We start from the raw sequence: 15,496 nt of genomic DNA, 5'->3' as shown, positions 1-15,496 counted from the left end.
TCCTAACCCGGCCGGCTCCACTCCGTGGCTACGGTGGCCTCCATTTGCATTCCTGTTTTTTGGCCGCAATAGGCCATGTAAATATTTACATAGTGTATCACGGCAAAAACAAAAACAAAAAATGAGGGGCGCAAATGGTGTAGCAGCTGCCATTTGCACCCCTGTCTTTCTTGTAGTATTTACGTATTAAGTATTTACGTAGCCTACTTTCCTTTATACTTTCTCGTAAGTATTTATGTAGCCTATCACGGCAAAAAAAAGGGAGCGCAAATGGCGGCCGCCATAGCCACCGCCATTTCCGTTCGCTTTTTTTTTTGGCCATGATAGGCTATGTAAATACTTACGTAGACTATCACGGCCTCTCCAGGGATGCAAATGGCATCCCTGCATTAGCCGTGATAGGCTACGTAATTATTTACGTAGCCTATCATCTCTAAAATTAGGAAGTGAATGGCGGCTGCAGATGTGGCCGCCATTCGCAAGTCAGCGTGGACGGCAGCAGGTAAGTGTTCCATTTCGCTCACCTTTCGTGGGGTGGGGGGGCAGGGGGCTTCTTTCCACCACAGATTTCAGGGGGCAGAATTCACTGGCATTCAGCCTCACCGAGATCCGTGGCGGAATTCTCTGACCTCCCTAGGTTTAATACATGGCCCAAAAGGGACTTTGGGGACTGTTATTGTTCAATTTTCATGAGTCTCTGCAAAAAATTATCTTATGCACCTGGCAAGAGAATGAGGTGAGCTTTGGTGAGGGCCAGCAAATGAAAAGATTATGCTCTTTTCTGATTATACTAGGGATGGCGGAGAATTCCGCCACGGATTTCAGTAAGGCCGAATGCACTGGCACTTGGCCCCCCGAAACCTGTGGCAGAATGGCCTCCCACCCCCCACCTTGTGGAATAGCCCCGGAACAAAATTTACCTGGGGCTCTGGTGGCGGCAGCTAGTCTTTCGACCGGCTGCCATGGCCTCCGTTTGCGTCCTGCTCTTTGCCGTGATAGGCTATGTAAGTATTTATGTAACCTATCACGGCAAGCTAAAAAAAAAACCAGCATACGCAAATGGCGTCAGCTATGGTGGCCGCCATTTGCATTCCCTTTTTTTCGTGGTTTTAGCCTACATAAATATTTATGTAAGGTATTACGGTGAAAAAAAGGGGGAACGCAAATCGCGTAGTGGGCGCTATTTGCGTTCCCCCTTTTTTTGCCATAATAGTTTACGTAAATATTTACGTATGCTAAAACAGCGAAAAAAAGGGAATGCAAATGGCAGCCACCGTAGCCGCCGCCATTTGCGGACACTGTTTTTTGTTTGTTTGTTTTTACGTGCAGGCTTCCCAGCGGCCGGATGTCCGGCTGTGGGTGGCCCCAGCTGGCGGCTCCGTGGAATCTCTGCGGAGTGGAGCCGGCTGGATTAGAATTTTGGGGGGAGGTGCGGAGCGCCTCCCCCCCACTGCGAATCACCCCATCGAAAAGCTAAGTGACTTTTGTACATCCCTAGATTATACTAAAGAAATCATTGAGAGAAGAAGGCAATTTACCAAGGCGAGAAGTTTGGCAAAGCAAATTAACTTGCAGTATTATATTAAATATCCAGCTACATTTTGCATTCTTTTTGAAGGCCAGATGAAAAGGTTTTTAAACCCTGATGCTGCAGAGTCATCCCTCACTGGTATTAAAATTAAAACAAGGGAACCAACTCTCTCAGCCTCCTGAGTTGGAATTCAATTTAGCCATCTTTACTGTTTTTCTGAAGTGCTGTTTGGGTTACAGCTGATAAGATGTTTAGATATAATCCTTTTTTCTTCTGCTTTTGCTTTCCGCCGTTTTTCTTCGTCAGAATTTTGTAATGTTGGAAACTGAAGATTTTGATTATGTTGTTGGTATTGTTTATTTCATTTATAAAAATAAGAATATATATATATATATATATATATTCTCCTTATAAGCACATCGGGGTCTGGCTTATCATTCTCTTGGCACCTCCCAACCTTAGCAGCCCACGGCCGGGGCATACAGGCTCCCAGAAACCTAGAAATCTTATGGCCATCTAGACACTGCCTAGAGCCCGTCGGGTTGCACCCTTACACAATTTTAATGTCCTTTGAGTGGATGATTCTAATTTCCCTGACGTATGTTTTAAATGTACCTGTTCTTCTTGAATACACCAACATTGGTTTCAAGGGCCTTGTCTATGGTCTCTGACTTCCTTAGCTTTTGGGGTGTCATGTATTTTCTCCACCAGAGTTCAATGTCATATGATTCTGCATATGTGTATTCAGGTGACATATATGTAATATGCAAGTATATCTGTTATTAGGTACACATTGTAAGGGGTTGGGCAGAAGGCTACCAAGCTCAGTTAGTGCCTTCCAATTGCAGATTGGCCAGTGATGGAAAGGGAGCCAATCAGGAATAAAACGGGGAATAAAATGTCACCAGGATAAGAAACAGACCAAGCAAGGTAGTCTCAGATCTCCTTCAGGTGAACCAAGGTGCTGGACAGGTGGCAGTGATCTGGGCTGCTCCTGACTGCGTATCACACTGCCCACATGCCTTGAGAGGACAGAGCTGCCCCCAATAGTCAGCTCAGGACTTAGAGGAGATCCTGGTGGCAATTTTGTAGCTGGACATCCAGGCCAGTCTGCCTAGATGTAGGGAATCCTGTGTCAGATTCTCCTCCTCCTCACTGGCTGATAGTTGTTCAAAGAGTTGTAGAATTTCCTTCTAGTGATCTGCAACCATGAGCATCCACTCACAGGGGTGAGGGATGCAACTCCCCCCCCCATTCTAGTCATGGTGTCATTCTGAGAATGGCAACACCAGCTGCTGTGCTGCACTTGCCCATCTGTCTCTACTTTCAGTTTCCACCCATATGGACAAGGCTCAGGACAGGACAGAAGGCAGTGCATTAAAAACAGGATGGGGGGATGCCCTCAAGTTTAACCAGTACAGGAGTGCCACCTCCTAAGACACAGAGGTAATAGGAGCATGGCCAGCTTCCTCCACATCAAAGTAGCTCCATTCTGAGAGCGGCAACAGCACCTAGTCTCCAGTTCCTAGTCTCCAGTTCCTAGTCTTCCTAGTCTCCAGCACCTAGTCTCCAGTTCCTAGTCACCTAGTCTCCAGATTCCCAGTTTTCTTTTTTTTAAGCAAGTCTCTAGCCCTTGTAGAACTTGAGATATGATAAGAAGCAAAACCCCTTCATGGATCACTGCCTTGTTGTGGCGAAGGGACTTGCATAACTCAGTGAAGCCATAAGCGATGCCGTGCAGGGCCACCCAAGACGGACAGGTCATGGCAGAGAGTTCTGACAAAATGTGGTCCACTGGAGAAGGAAATGGCAACCCACTCCAGTATTCTTGCCAAGAAAACCCCATGGAACGTATCACAAGGCTAAAAGATATGACGCCGGAAGATGAGCCCCTCAGGTCGGAAGGTGTCCAATATGCTACTGGGGAAGAGCAGAGGGTATTTCCAAGTAGCGCCAGAAAGAGTGAAGCGGCTGGGCCAAAGCCGAAAGGACACTCAGCTGTGGATGTGTCTGGTGGTGAAACGAAAATCCGATGCTGTAAAGAACAATATTGTTTAGGAACCTGGAATGTCAGATCAATGAATCAAGGTAAGCTGGAGGTGGTCAAACATGAGATGGCAAGATTGAACATCGACATCTTGGGAATCAGCGAACTAAAATGGACAGGCATGGGCGAATTTAATTCAGGTGACCATCGTATCTACTATTGTGGGCAAGAATCCCTTAGAAGAAATGGAGTAGCACTCATAGTCAACAAAAGGGTGGGAAAAAAAGTACTGGGGTACAATCTTAAAAATGATAGAATGATCTCAGTACGAATCCAAGGCAAACCATTCAACATCACAGTAATTCAAGTCTATGCCCCAACCACTGAGGCCGAAGAAGCTGAGGTTGATCGGTTCTATGAAGACCTACAACACCTTCTAGAACTAACACCAAAAAAAGATGTCCTCTTCATCATAGGGGATTGGAATGCTAAAGTAGGAAGTCAAGAAATCACCGAGATAACAGGCAGGCATGGCCTTGGTGTACAAAATGAAGCAGGACAAAAGCTAATAGAGTTTTGCCAAGAGAACATGCTGATCATAGCAAACACTCTTTTCCAACAGCACAAGAGGCGACTCTACACATGGACGTCACCAGATGGTCAATATCGAAATCAGATTGATTATGTCCTTTGCAGCCAAAGATGGAGAAGCTCCATACAGTCAGTAAAAACAAGACCTGGAGCTGACTGTGGCTCAGATCATCAGCTGCTTCTTGCAAAATTTCGGCTTAAATTGAATAACGTCGGGAAAACCACTAAACTGTTCAGGTATGACCTAAATCATATCCCTGATGAATATACAGTGGAGGTGAGGAATAGATTTCAGGGATTAGACCTGATAGACAGAGTGCCTGAGGAACTATGGACGGAGGTCCGTCACATTGTTCAGGAGGCAGCAACGAAATCCATCCCAAAGAAAAAGAAATGCAAGAAAGGAAAGTGGCTGTCTGATGAGGCTTTACAAGTAGCTCACGAAAGAAGGGAAGTGAAAAGCAAGGGAGAAAGGGGAAGATATACCCAACTGAATGCAGAGTTCCAGAGAATAGCAAGGAGAGACAAGAAGGCCTTCTTAAATGAACAATGCAAAGAAATCGAGGAAAACAACAGAATGGGAAAGACTAGAGATCTCTTCAAGAAAATTGGAGAGATCAAGGGAACGTTTTGTGCAAAGACAGGCATGATAAAGGACAAAGAAGGCAGGGACCTAACAGAAGCAGATGAGATTAAGAAGAGGTGGCAAGAATACACAGAAGAACTATACAGGAAAGATCTGAATGTCCCTGATAGCCATGATAGTGCGGTCACTGAACTTGAGCCGAACATCCTCGAGAGTGAAGTCAAGTGGGCCTTAGGAAGCATTAGTAACAACAAAGCTAGGGGAGATGACAGTATTCCAGCTGAGCTATTTAAAATCCTAAAAGATGATGCTGTTAAAGTGCTGCATTCAATATGCCAACAAATCTGGAACACTCAACAGTGGCCGCAAGACTGGAAAAGGTCAGTTTACATTCCAATTCCAAAGAAGGGCAACGCCAAAGAGTGTTCAAACTACCGCACAATTGCGCTCATTTCACATGCCAGCAAGGTGATGCTCAAAATCCTACAAGCTAGGCTTCAGCAGTATGCGAACCGAGAACTACCGGAAGTACAAGCTGGGTTTAGAAGAGGCAGAGGAACTAGAGATCAAATCGCCAACATTCGCTGCATCATGGAGAAAGCAAGAGAATTCCAGAAAAATGTCTATTTCTGCTTCATTGACTACGCTAAAGCCTTTGATTGTGTGGATCACAACAAACTGTGGCAAATTCTTAAAGTGATGGGAGTACCAGACCACCTTACCTGTCTCCTGAGAAACCTGTACGAGGGTCAAGAAGCAACAGTAAGAACCAGACATGGAACAACCGATTGGTTCAAAATTGGGAAAGCAGTACGACAAGGCTGCATATTGTCACCCTGCTTATTTAACTTATATGCAGAGTACATCATGAGAAATGCCGGGTTGGATGAATCAGAGGTCGGAATTAAGATTGCTGGGAGAATTATCAACAACCTCCGATATGCAGACGATACCCCCCTAATGGCAGAAAGCAAAGAGGATCTAAAGAGCCTCTTGTGCAAAAGCTGGTTTGAAACTCAACATTAAAAAAACGAAGATCATGGCATCTGGCCCCATCACTTCCTGGCACATAGAAGAAGAAGAAATGGAAGCAGTGACAGATTTTACTTTCTTGGGCTCCAAGATCACCGCAGACGGTGACTGTAGCCATCAAATTAAAAGACGCTTGCTCCTTGGGAGGAAAGCTATGGCCAACCTAGACAGCATAGTAAGAAGCAGAGACATCACCTTGCCGACAAAGGTCCATCTAATCAAAGCTATGGTTTTCCCAGTAGTAATGTATGGCTGTGAGAGCTGGACTATAAGGAAGGCTGAGCGCTGAAGAATTGATGCTTTCGAACTGTGGTGCTGGAGAAGACTCTTACGAGTGCCCTGGACTGCAAGGAGGTCAAATCAGTCCATCCTACAGGAAATCAACCCTGAGTGCTCATTGGAAGGACAGATACTGAAGCTGAAGCTGAAATATTTTGGCCACCTAATGCAAAGAGAAAACTCTCTGGAAAAGACCCTGATGCTGGGAAAGACTGAAGGCAAAAGGAGAAGGGGACAGCAGAGGATGAGATGGCTAGATAGCATCACGGATGCAATGAATATGAACTTGAGCACGCTCCGGGAGAGAGCACAGGACAGGAAGGCCTGGCGTGCTATGGTCCATGGGGTCACGAAGAGTCGGACATGACTGAATGACTGAACAACAACAACAACAAGAAGCAAAATGTGCAGCCACTATTCTGCCTATTCATTTTGTGAGAAAAATAGCCTGCTCCCTCCTTTCAGTCTTTTTAACAAACAAATGAAGTTACAGCAATGGTTAATACCCTTCTGGGTGTGTTAAGACTTTTCGGGGTCTTGCCTGTTTGGAAGTAACTCCAGCCTCATTAAAAAACAAAACAAAACAAAACACCTCCATGTAGAAATCCAGGAGTTTCCTACAGCTGGGCAGAAGGGTGTCTACCAAAAAACAAAAGGTAGCAGCAAAGACAGGAGTTCATGATCTTTCTAACTCAGGCCATGTTAATATTTTTTCTGAGTTTATAAACATTTTTTTAAAAAAATTACCCTGACAACACCTGCAGATAAAGTTCATCGTTATTATACTCATATTGTAGGAGGTAGAGCGGTAGCTGAGAAAGTGGGGGTTGAGCACTTTCCACTCACAGTTAAACCCCTCAGCTGCCAAGTAGCCTGTATAGTTATTCCCATTTCGTGGGGGGAGGGGTAGAGTAGTGTATGACAACTCCGCAGTATATTCCAGTGTTTTTGGTATTTTAGGGAAATGCAGATTGGGCTGTGAAATTCATTGTAGCAGCAGTTCAATGTATTAAGGGTTAGAACAGGTTGCTGTGTTATAGAAATACATATAGATATATAAAGATGATGATGATGATGATGATGATGATGATAGATAGATAGATAGATAGATAGATAGAGGACCTGCCATTTTTAGCTCTTGCAGGAGGCCCAAGCGGAACCTCTCCCCATCTCTGTCTTAGTGTTGACCTTGGAGGGGGGCCAGTGTGCCATGCAGCTCCACATTGTTTTCTCCTATATTGTAAGAATGAAGAAACCTCTTCTGAAGGTACCTGAATCTATTGTGCTTCATATGTAGAGCAGAGCCTAGCAGTGGCTGCAAGCTGAACAGGTCACCCATGCACCCCTCCAATATTAACCATGCCTTTCAACCCTGTAATGGCCTTTGGTCCAAAGGGCCATTACAGGGGTGAAGGGAGGTATGGCAAGAACTGAGGGTTTCAGCTATGGGTGGAAAGACATTGTCTGGACATCAGGTCTACACACTGAGAAAAAGACAGGGGCAGACCTGGTATACAATTTTTTCAGAGGGTAGATCTACCTATCTTTGTAGACCTGGTGCCCAGGCCTTATCGATGCTCTGTCATCACATCCACAGGAAATGCTAGACCTGTTCTATGATACCATTAGGGCTTTTAAAAATGTGCATCCATAAACAAAATGCACAGGTCACGCAATTCCAAAAGTACATGGTTGTTGTTCAAAATCCAATTACTGTTTTCTGACACAAAAAGTGGCTGATAACAATGTGAAAAGTAAAGTGAGTAGTCCAGGCTCCTCTACAACCCCGAACCCTGATCAAGCATACTCATTTTTCCTTCTGCTGCTAAAGACACTCCCCACGGACCCCACTGCTACTCTCTAGAGCTGCCTTTCCCAACCTGGTGCCCTTCAGTTATGTTCGACTTCAACTCCAATCAGCCCCAGACAGCATGGCCAATGGTCACAAATGCTGGGGTTGCAGTCCAAAATATCTGAAGGGCACCAGGTTGGAGAAGACTAGGGTTTAATCTAATGTGCACTTGGAAAAAAATGTGCAGTTGGAAATATGTTTTTGTGCAGTTGGGAATATGGACTTTAATAAGGAACACAGTTGTTTCTTAAAAGAAATAGAGAAAAAAGACGAAAAAGAAACAGAACATTAAGACGATTACTGTTTCCTCTCAATCTTCATAACCTTATACTAATGAAATATTATTGGGACCAACTGATTGACTAATCAAAAGCATTTATTGGCTATGTACATATCAACAGTATATGTAGATATATAACAGTGGCACATAGCAGTACAAATGCAAAGAAGACTACATAGTTGTGCCATGTGCCATACGTCCTCTCACACTATACCTCACATCAATGATACCAATGGAAAATATTTAGTGGCTGTGGAGATCTTCTCTATCCTAACTTCCAGTGCCAGCTTACTTTCTTGCATCTTTTTTCCCAAATGCAACATCCTTTTGTTCAGGCCTGACCTGAACATCAGAGGGCAAATAACAAGGGCAAAATGAATGTGAAAGACAGTGAAAGACTGACAAAATCAGTAGTTTCCCCTCAAAATGTGTGTATTAAATGGAGTAGCATTAGGGAAGTATGAAAGTCACTTACCTGGTCCCGCAGCTTGCTTCGCGGTGGGGGAGGCGCTTCGGTTCTCCCCCCGAAGTACAGGCCGGGGGGGAGGCACCCCGCCTCGCCCGGCCAAAATTCAGGACGGGGGGGGAGGCGCCCCGCCTCGCCCGGCCGAAATTCAGGCCGGGGAGAAGCGCCCCGTCTCCCTGGCCGCGAAATAAAAAAGTGAATGTAAAAAAAAAACCCCACACACACATGATAGGCTACATAACGATTTACGTAGCCTATCACGGCTAGATTTCCAAAGTCAGCCGTGATAGGCTACGTAAATCGTTACGTAGCCTATCACGGGTATCTCTTGGGGGAAAAAAAGTGCGTACGCAAATGGCGGTGCCCATGGGCGCCTCCCTTTGCGTACGTGCTTTTTTTTTTAAAAAAAAAAGTCACCCGTGATAGGCCACGTAAGAATTTACGTAGCCTATCATGGCTGACTTTGGAAATCTAGCCGTGATAGGCTACGTAAATCGTTACGTAGCCTATCACTTTTTTTAAAAAAATTTACTTTGTAATGGCAGTGGCGGCAGCCGGTCGGAAGACCGGCTGCTGCCCCCGTCCCCGCCGAAACGCCGCCGAAACGCCACCGGGACCGCTGCTGAGAGGGACATTCGAAGGAGGTAAGTCCCATCCCGGGGGATGGTGGGGCGGTGGCAGAGAATTTCACTGCCAATTTCGGGGGGCCGAATGCATTCGGCCTCCCGGAGATTCGTGGAGAAATTCTCCGCCATCCCTTGCTGGTTGCAATAATCTTGTGTTTTTTTTAGGTTTAACTGCAACCAAGCTTTTGCAGGTTCTTCTTTCACCTTCGTCATAAGGTTCCTCAGCTCCTCCTCACTTTCAGCCATCAAAGTGATATCATCTGCATATCGGAGATTGTTAATGTTTCTTCCAGTGATTTTAACTCCAGCCTTGGCTTCTTCAAGCCCAGCACATCGCATGATGTGTTCTGCATACAGGTTGAATTGGTAGGGTGAGAGTATACAACCCTGCCGTACTCCTTTCCCAATCTTAAACCAGTCCGTTGTTCCATGGTCTGTTCTTCCCATTGCTACTTGGTTGATATACTGATTCCTCAGGAGGCAGACAAGATTATTGGTATCCCCATACCACCAAGAACTTGCCACTATTTGTGATTATCCACACAGTCAAAGGCTTTAGAATAGGCAATAAAACAGAAATAGATGTTTTTCTGAAACTCCCTGGCTTTCTCCATTATCCAGCGGATATTGGCAATTTGGTCTCAAGTTCCTCTGCCTTTTCTACACGCAGCTTGTACATCTGGCAATTCTCATTCCATGAATTGCTGGAGTCTACCTTGCAAGATCTTGAGCGTTACCTTACTGGCATGTGAAATAAGTGCCACTGTTCGATAGTTTGAACATTCTTTGGTGCTTCCCTTTTTTGGTATGAGGATTTAAGTTGATTTGTTCCAATCTGTTGGCCATTCTTGTGTTTTCCAAATTTGTTGGCATATGGCATGCATCACCTTGACAGCATCATCTTGCACAATTTTAAACAGTTCAGCTGGGATACCGTCATCTCCTGCTGCCTTGTTATTAGCAGTGCTTCTTAAGGCCCATAGGGATGTCAGAGAATTTCGGCACGAATCTCTGGGAGGCCGAATGCCAGCGCCTTCGGCCCCCCGAAATCGGTGGGGAAACGGTCTGCCACCCCCACCCCACCCCCGGGACAGGACTTACCTTGGGCGAATCTCCCTGGCGGCGGCGTCTCCGGCGGCGGTTCGGCGGTGGCGCGGCGGCGGCGGCCAGTCTTCCGACCAGCTGCCGCCGCCGCCATTTCCAATTACAAAAAAAAAAAAGTGATAGGCTACGTAAAGATTTACGTAGCCTATCACGGCTAGATTTTTTAAAAATATCGTGATAGGCTACGTAAATGTTTACGTAGCCTATCACGGCTGAGTAAAAAAAAACACACTAAAACACTAGTGTTTCAGGGGTTTTTTTAGACGCTACGCTATTTGCGTTCCCCTTATATTCACCATAGTCTACGTAAATGTTTACGTAGACTAGACGTGCCAAAATAAGGAACGCAAATGGCGGCACCCATGGGTGCCGCCATTTGCATACGCGTGGTTTGTTTGGGTTTTTTTACTCAGTCGTGATAGGCTACGTAAACATTTACAGAGCCTTTCACGGCTGATTGCAGGGACGCAAACGGCGGCGGCTACGGCCGCCGCCATTTGTGTTCCCGGCCGGCCAGGATTCACGGTGGGAGGGACGGGGCACCTACCCCCCAGCCAGAATTTCATGGGGGAGGCCTTCCCCCCCACCGCAAACCAATTTCGTCATAAGGTAAGTGACTTTTGTACATCCCTAAAGGCCCATCAACCTCACTCTTCAGGATGTCTTGCTCTAGCTCACTGACCACACCGTCAAATCTATCCCCGATATTATTATCCTTCCTATACAGATCTTCCATATTTTCTTGCCACCTTTTGTTGATCTCTTCTGCCTCTGTTAGGTCCTTGCCATCTTGGTTTTTGATCATACCCATTTTTGCCTGGAATTTACCTCCGATGTTTCTAATTTTCTGGAAGAGGTCTCTTGTCCTTCCTATTTTATTATCTTCTTCCGCTTCTGTGCATTGCTTGTTGAAAAATAATTGGGCTGCTTTCTTGGGCTGCTTCCAGTGTCTCAGCAGACAGCCATCTTGCCTTCTTGGTTTTCTTTTTCTATGGGACGTTTTTTGTTACCACCTCCTGAACCATGTTGCGAACTTCTGTCCATAGTTCTTCCAGGACCCTATCTACTAAATCTAGTCCCTTAAATCTATTCTTCACCTCCACTGCATATTCATGAGGAATATTACTGAGCTCATATCTAACTGTCTGTGGGTCTTCCCTATTCTCTTTAGTCTGATTCTAAATTGTGCAATAAGAAGTTCGTGATCTGAAATAAAATCAGCTCCACGTCTTGTTTTTACCAACTGCAAAGGATGTAGTCAATCTGATTTTGGTGTCGACCATCTGGTGAAGTCCATGTATAAAGTCGTCTCTTAGGTTATTGGAAGAGAGTGTTTGTTATGCACAGGGAGTTGTCTTGGCAAAATTCTATCAGCCTATGTCCTGCTTCATTTTGTTCTCCCAGACCATGCTTGCCTGTAATTCCAGGTGTTGTTTGACTACCCACCTTAGCATTCCAGTCTCCTGTAATGAAAATAACATCTTTGTTTGGCATACTATCCAGTAGGTGCTGCAGATCCTCATAGAACTTATCTTCTGCTTCTTCAGAATCTGTGGTTGGGGCGTATATTTGGATCACTGTGATGTTAAATGGCTTACCCCGAATACAAATTGAGATCATTCTGTCATTTTTTTGGATTGTATCCAAGCACTGCTTTAGCCACTTTATTATTAATTATGAAGGCTACTCCATTTCTTCTGTGGTCCTCTTGTCCACAGTAGTAGATCTGGTGGTCATTTGATGTGAAGTGGCCCATTCCAGTCCATTTCAGTTCACTGACACCAAAAATGTCTATATTTAATCTTGACATTTCCCCAATAACCACATCCAATTTGCCCTGGCCCATAGATCTTACATTCCAGGTTCCTATGGTGTGTTGATCTTTAGAACACCGGATTTGTCGTTCACCACCAGCACCATCGGCTGCTAGCCGTCCTTTCGGCTTTGAGCTAGCTGCATCATCACATCTGGGGCTAGTTGAACGTATCCTCTGTTCCTCCCCAGTAGCATTTTGACCATCTTCTGACCTGGGAGTCCCATCTTCCGATGGTATACCGACATATCTCTGGTTGTACTGATCCATTTAGTTTTCATGGCAAGTATACTGGGGTGGGTTGCCGTTTCCTTCCCCAGGGATCGTATTTAGTCTGACCTCTCTGCCATGACCTTCCCATCTTGGGTGTCCCTTCACGGTTTAGCTCATGACATCATTGAGGTGCTCTAGCTCCAGCACCACGACAAGGTAACCAACTCCTTTGCTGAAGCTCTTACCAAATATCCAGATATAATTCACCAGTTCCAAAACTGGAGCTCACACACAAATCCTTTCACACACCAATCTCTTCCTGTTTTCCCTTAAGTTTTCTTACCTAATTAAGGGTGGGAAAAAGTCTTCTTCTTGTTCCTATTTTTAAACCACTGGGAGTAATTTTTTTAAACATTAAATCCTTGTTTCTCTACTGCAAATCCCCTTGGATTCTACAAGAAGGCCCCAAGCTACTTTCTGTCCAGCCGTGCATTAAGGAACACAGGAAGGGCAGGTTAATATACTCTCAGGTAATGCCTGGACACCTCAGCCATTACTGAGACTTAGGTCATGCCTTCAGTGCTAGAATCTAATAGGCCATTACAGATTTGCCTTTTGTAAGTGTTTTCTAGTTTTAGGGTTTCAGAAGCCTTTGCCTGCCAGTTAACTACCTATAGCCGATCAATACACTTCAAACAAAGCATACACTAAATATTGTTTTAGTTGGATTCAATTTTGGTTGTGTTCTAATAAGAAATAGTAAGGGAAAACGTCTTTTGATCCTTTTTTTAGAAATATACTTGTGGCATCACAGAATGTGCAGATAAAAACATTTCTTTTTAAACAGAGCACTGCTAAAGATCTTAATTCCTTAACAGGAAATAGGAATAGAATTTCCAAAATATTTTTTCTCTAGTCAACTTGAAAAGGAGAGATCTCATTCTAAGTACCAAGGTCCCATTCAGTTCCAAATAAGATATTCAGCTGACAAGTGCACAGGCCTGGTGAGCTTCTTATCTGAAGCACCCGCATTCTAAAATCAGCACATATTGTATCTTTTAGCTATTACCTCATAGCTAATATTCCCTACTGTCCCATAAATTAAGGTTCACAGTCTTAATTATTTAATGTTAAAGACTTTTCTTTAAAAAAAATGAGAATACACAAAAAAGGCTTCTACATACACTTTTTAGGCTAGATACAATCCATTTTGAATTATTCCTTTGGGAAAATAACTCCTTACTTAAAATTTCCTGACTAAACTTAAGTCTATTTTTTCCTAGACATTTGCATGTCAAGCTTTTTGACATGTACACTTTGCACTATGTGTGTGTGTGTGTATGTGCGCTCATTCACTGGTAGGCAAAACCTTTAAGTACACTTTTGATCTGGAATAATATAATGCAGTTTCATGCTGGTTCATTTCTTAAATAACTCTTCAGCCCGTTCCAGGGTAGCATTTTCCCTTTGGACACCTTCCAGGTCATCTTGTCTATTTTTTTTCCAGTTACCCAAAATTCATTGTAAACCTGCTTTTGTCTTTGTGTATCATCCCTTTAATACAATTTCTACTTTTTTCTTTCTCTGTCTTCCCTTCTTGATCCTGAACGAGCTCAGCAGAGCTTCCATTGTTCACAAGCCAGCCAAAAAAGGACAAATATACCTCCTATTTATTCCTTTGAATTTGCCCAGAAGCCAAATAGACCTTTGTCTCTCGCTCTCTGTTTTCCCTAATATTCTACCACAATGCCCACACCTGTACAATTCAAGGAAGAAAGAAACTCTTCTCTGTAGCTCACTCCCACCCCCTACCACCACCAAACATTTTCCCTCTGCTCTCTTCCTTAGCAATTTATTCATAGAGTTTGGGTACTTCCTCCTTGTTCTCAGGTTATTCCTTAAAATCAGGACCTGTTATCTTCCTTCTTTCTGCAATCCCTACTCCCCATCACCTCTCCCAAAGGACAAATCAGTCCTTGGCTTTGGAACTCCCTGTTGCTCTTTTAAGCCTTCCTGTCCACTTTCTTCCCAAACCTCTTAATTTGCTCCACCTCCAAATCTTCCTGACAAATCGAAAAAATATCTTCTTCATTCCAGTCATCCCAATACCAAAATGACCATTCTGAAAACTTGTATTTCCCCTTCTTCTTCCTTTCCCCTTCCTCTTTTCCATAATTAGCCATATAGACACTTTGCTAGGAACAGACATAAACTTACAGGCCTATATTTTTCAATGATGCTATGGGCTGGCATTTGTCTCTCTCTTTAAGGATTAATTTAAGTGTAAATGCTAGATGCTATTTTTTGCTCTGTGCTTAAATTAAACCTGTGTTAAAATTAATTTCCCTTTAAAGTGCTGCTCCCACCAACACCCCTCTTCTAAGTCAGACACTAGGGCTGGCCCCAGACATTTTGCTCCCTGAGTTGGAAGAGTAAATGTCACCCCTCACCCACCCCAGTCAAGGCAAACAAGTTATTTTGGCACATGAGGAAGAAAATCCCACAAGCACCCTGCCCCATTCTTGACAGTCAATGGACAATAATAACAAATTAAAAAATTAACAATATTCTCCTTTTTCATGACACCCCAAGACTGCTACCTGAAGCAGCCACCTCTTAAGGCCTAATGGTAGGGCCAGCCTCGCCAAACACACACACACACACACACACACACACACACACTTATTTTCACTGTATCTAGCTGTTCCGCTGAATTTTAAAAATCCTTGTTATCTTGTACCTTAGGGCACAATCCCATGGCGATAGTTGGCTGGCTGCAGACTACCCAATGCAGGCTTGGTGGAGTGCAGAAGAGAACTTCTCCTTTGTCCTCCAGCCGCCCTGCATTTGCAGCTAGATGGCCAATTTTGGCAGTTACCAGGGCACCTCAGAGTGGGGGGGGGGCAGACAGCTCATACAAAGCATTATAATGGCCCTTCTGTGGTCCTTCCTCACCCCCAGGAACACCCCCTTTTCAGCTGCTTTACACTGCTCTTATGATCACAGAGCTGGGGACAAACTGCAGTGCCTACAAGGAGGTGGGACAGGGCGTGGGGAGTTGGGTTTCCGGGTACTGAGCTTGGAGCGCTGGCCCCCAGAAAATGAGAAATCTTATGGGCATCTAGACACTGCCTAG

At 44.5% G+C, this 15,496-nt stretch overlaps 1 protein-coding gene across 1 annotated transcript in view; it reads left to right on the top strand.

The window, feature by feature from the left end:
• Positions 1–15,496, top strand: part of LOC146341744 (vomeronasal type-2 receptor 26-like) — a 34,949-nt gene extending 19,453 nt beyond the window's left edge. The window contains exon 7 of the mRNA XM_084807646.1: positions 15,367–15,496. Coding sequence (XP_084663772.1) covers positions 15,367–15,496 — 130 coding nt within the window. The remainder of the gene's footprint in view (positions 1–15,366) is intronic.

This window comes from Heloderma suspectum, chromosome 6 (genome assembly GCF_057233095.1).
Source record: "Heloderma suspectum isolate Gila_16-S chromosome 6, 16-S_ref, whole genome shotgun sequence".
NCBI lineage: Eukaryota > Metazoa > Chordata > Lepidosauria > Squamata > Helodermatidae > Heloderma > Heloderma suspectum.
The sequence above is the reverse complement of the archived record's forward strand: the minus strand, read 5'-3'. Positions and strand labels throughout refer to the sequence as shown.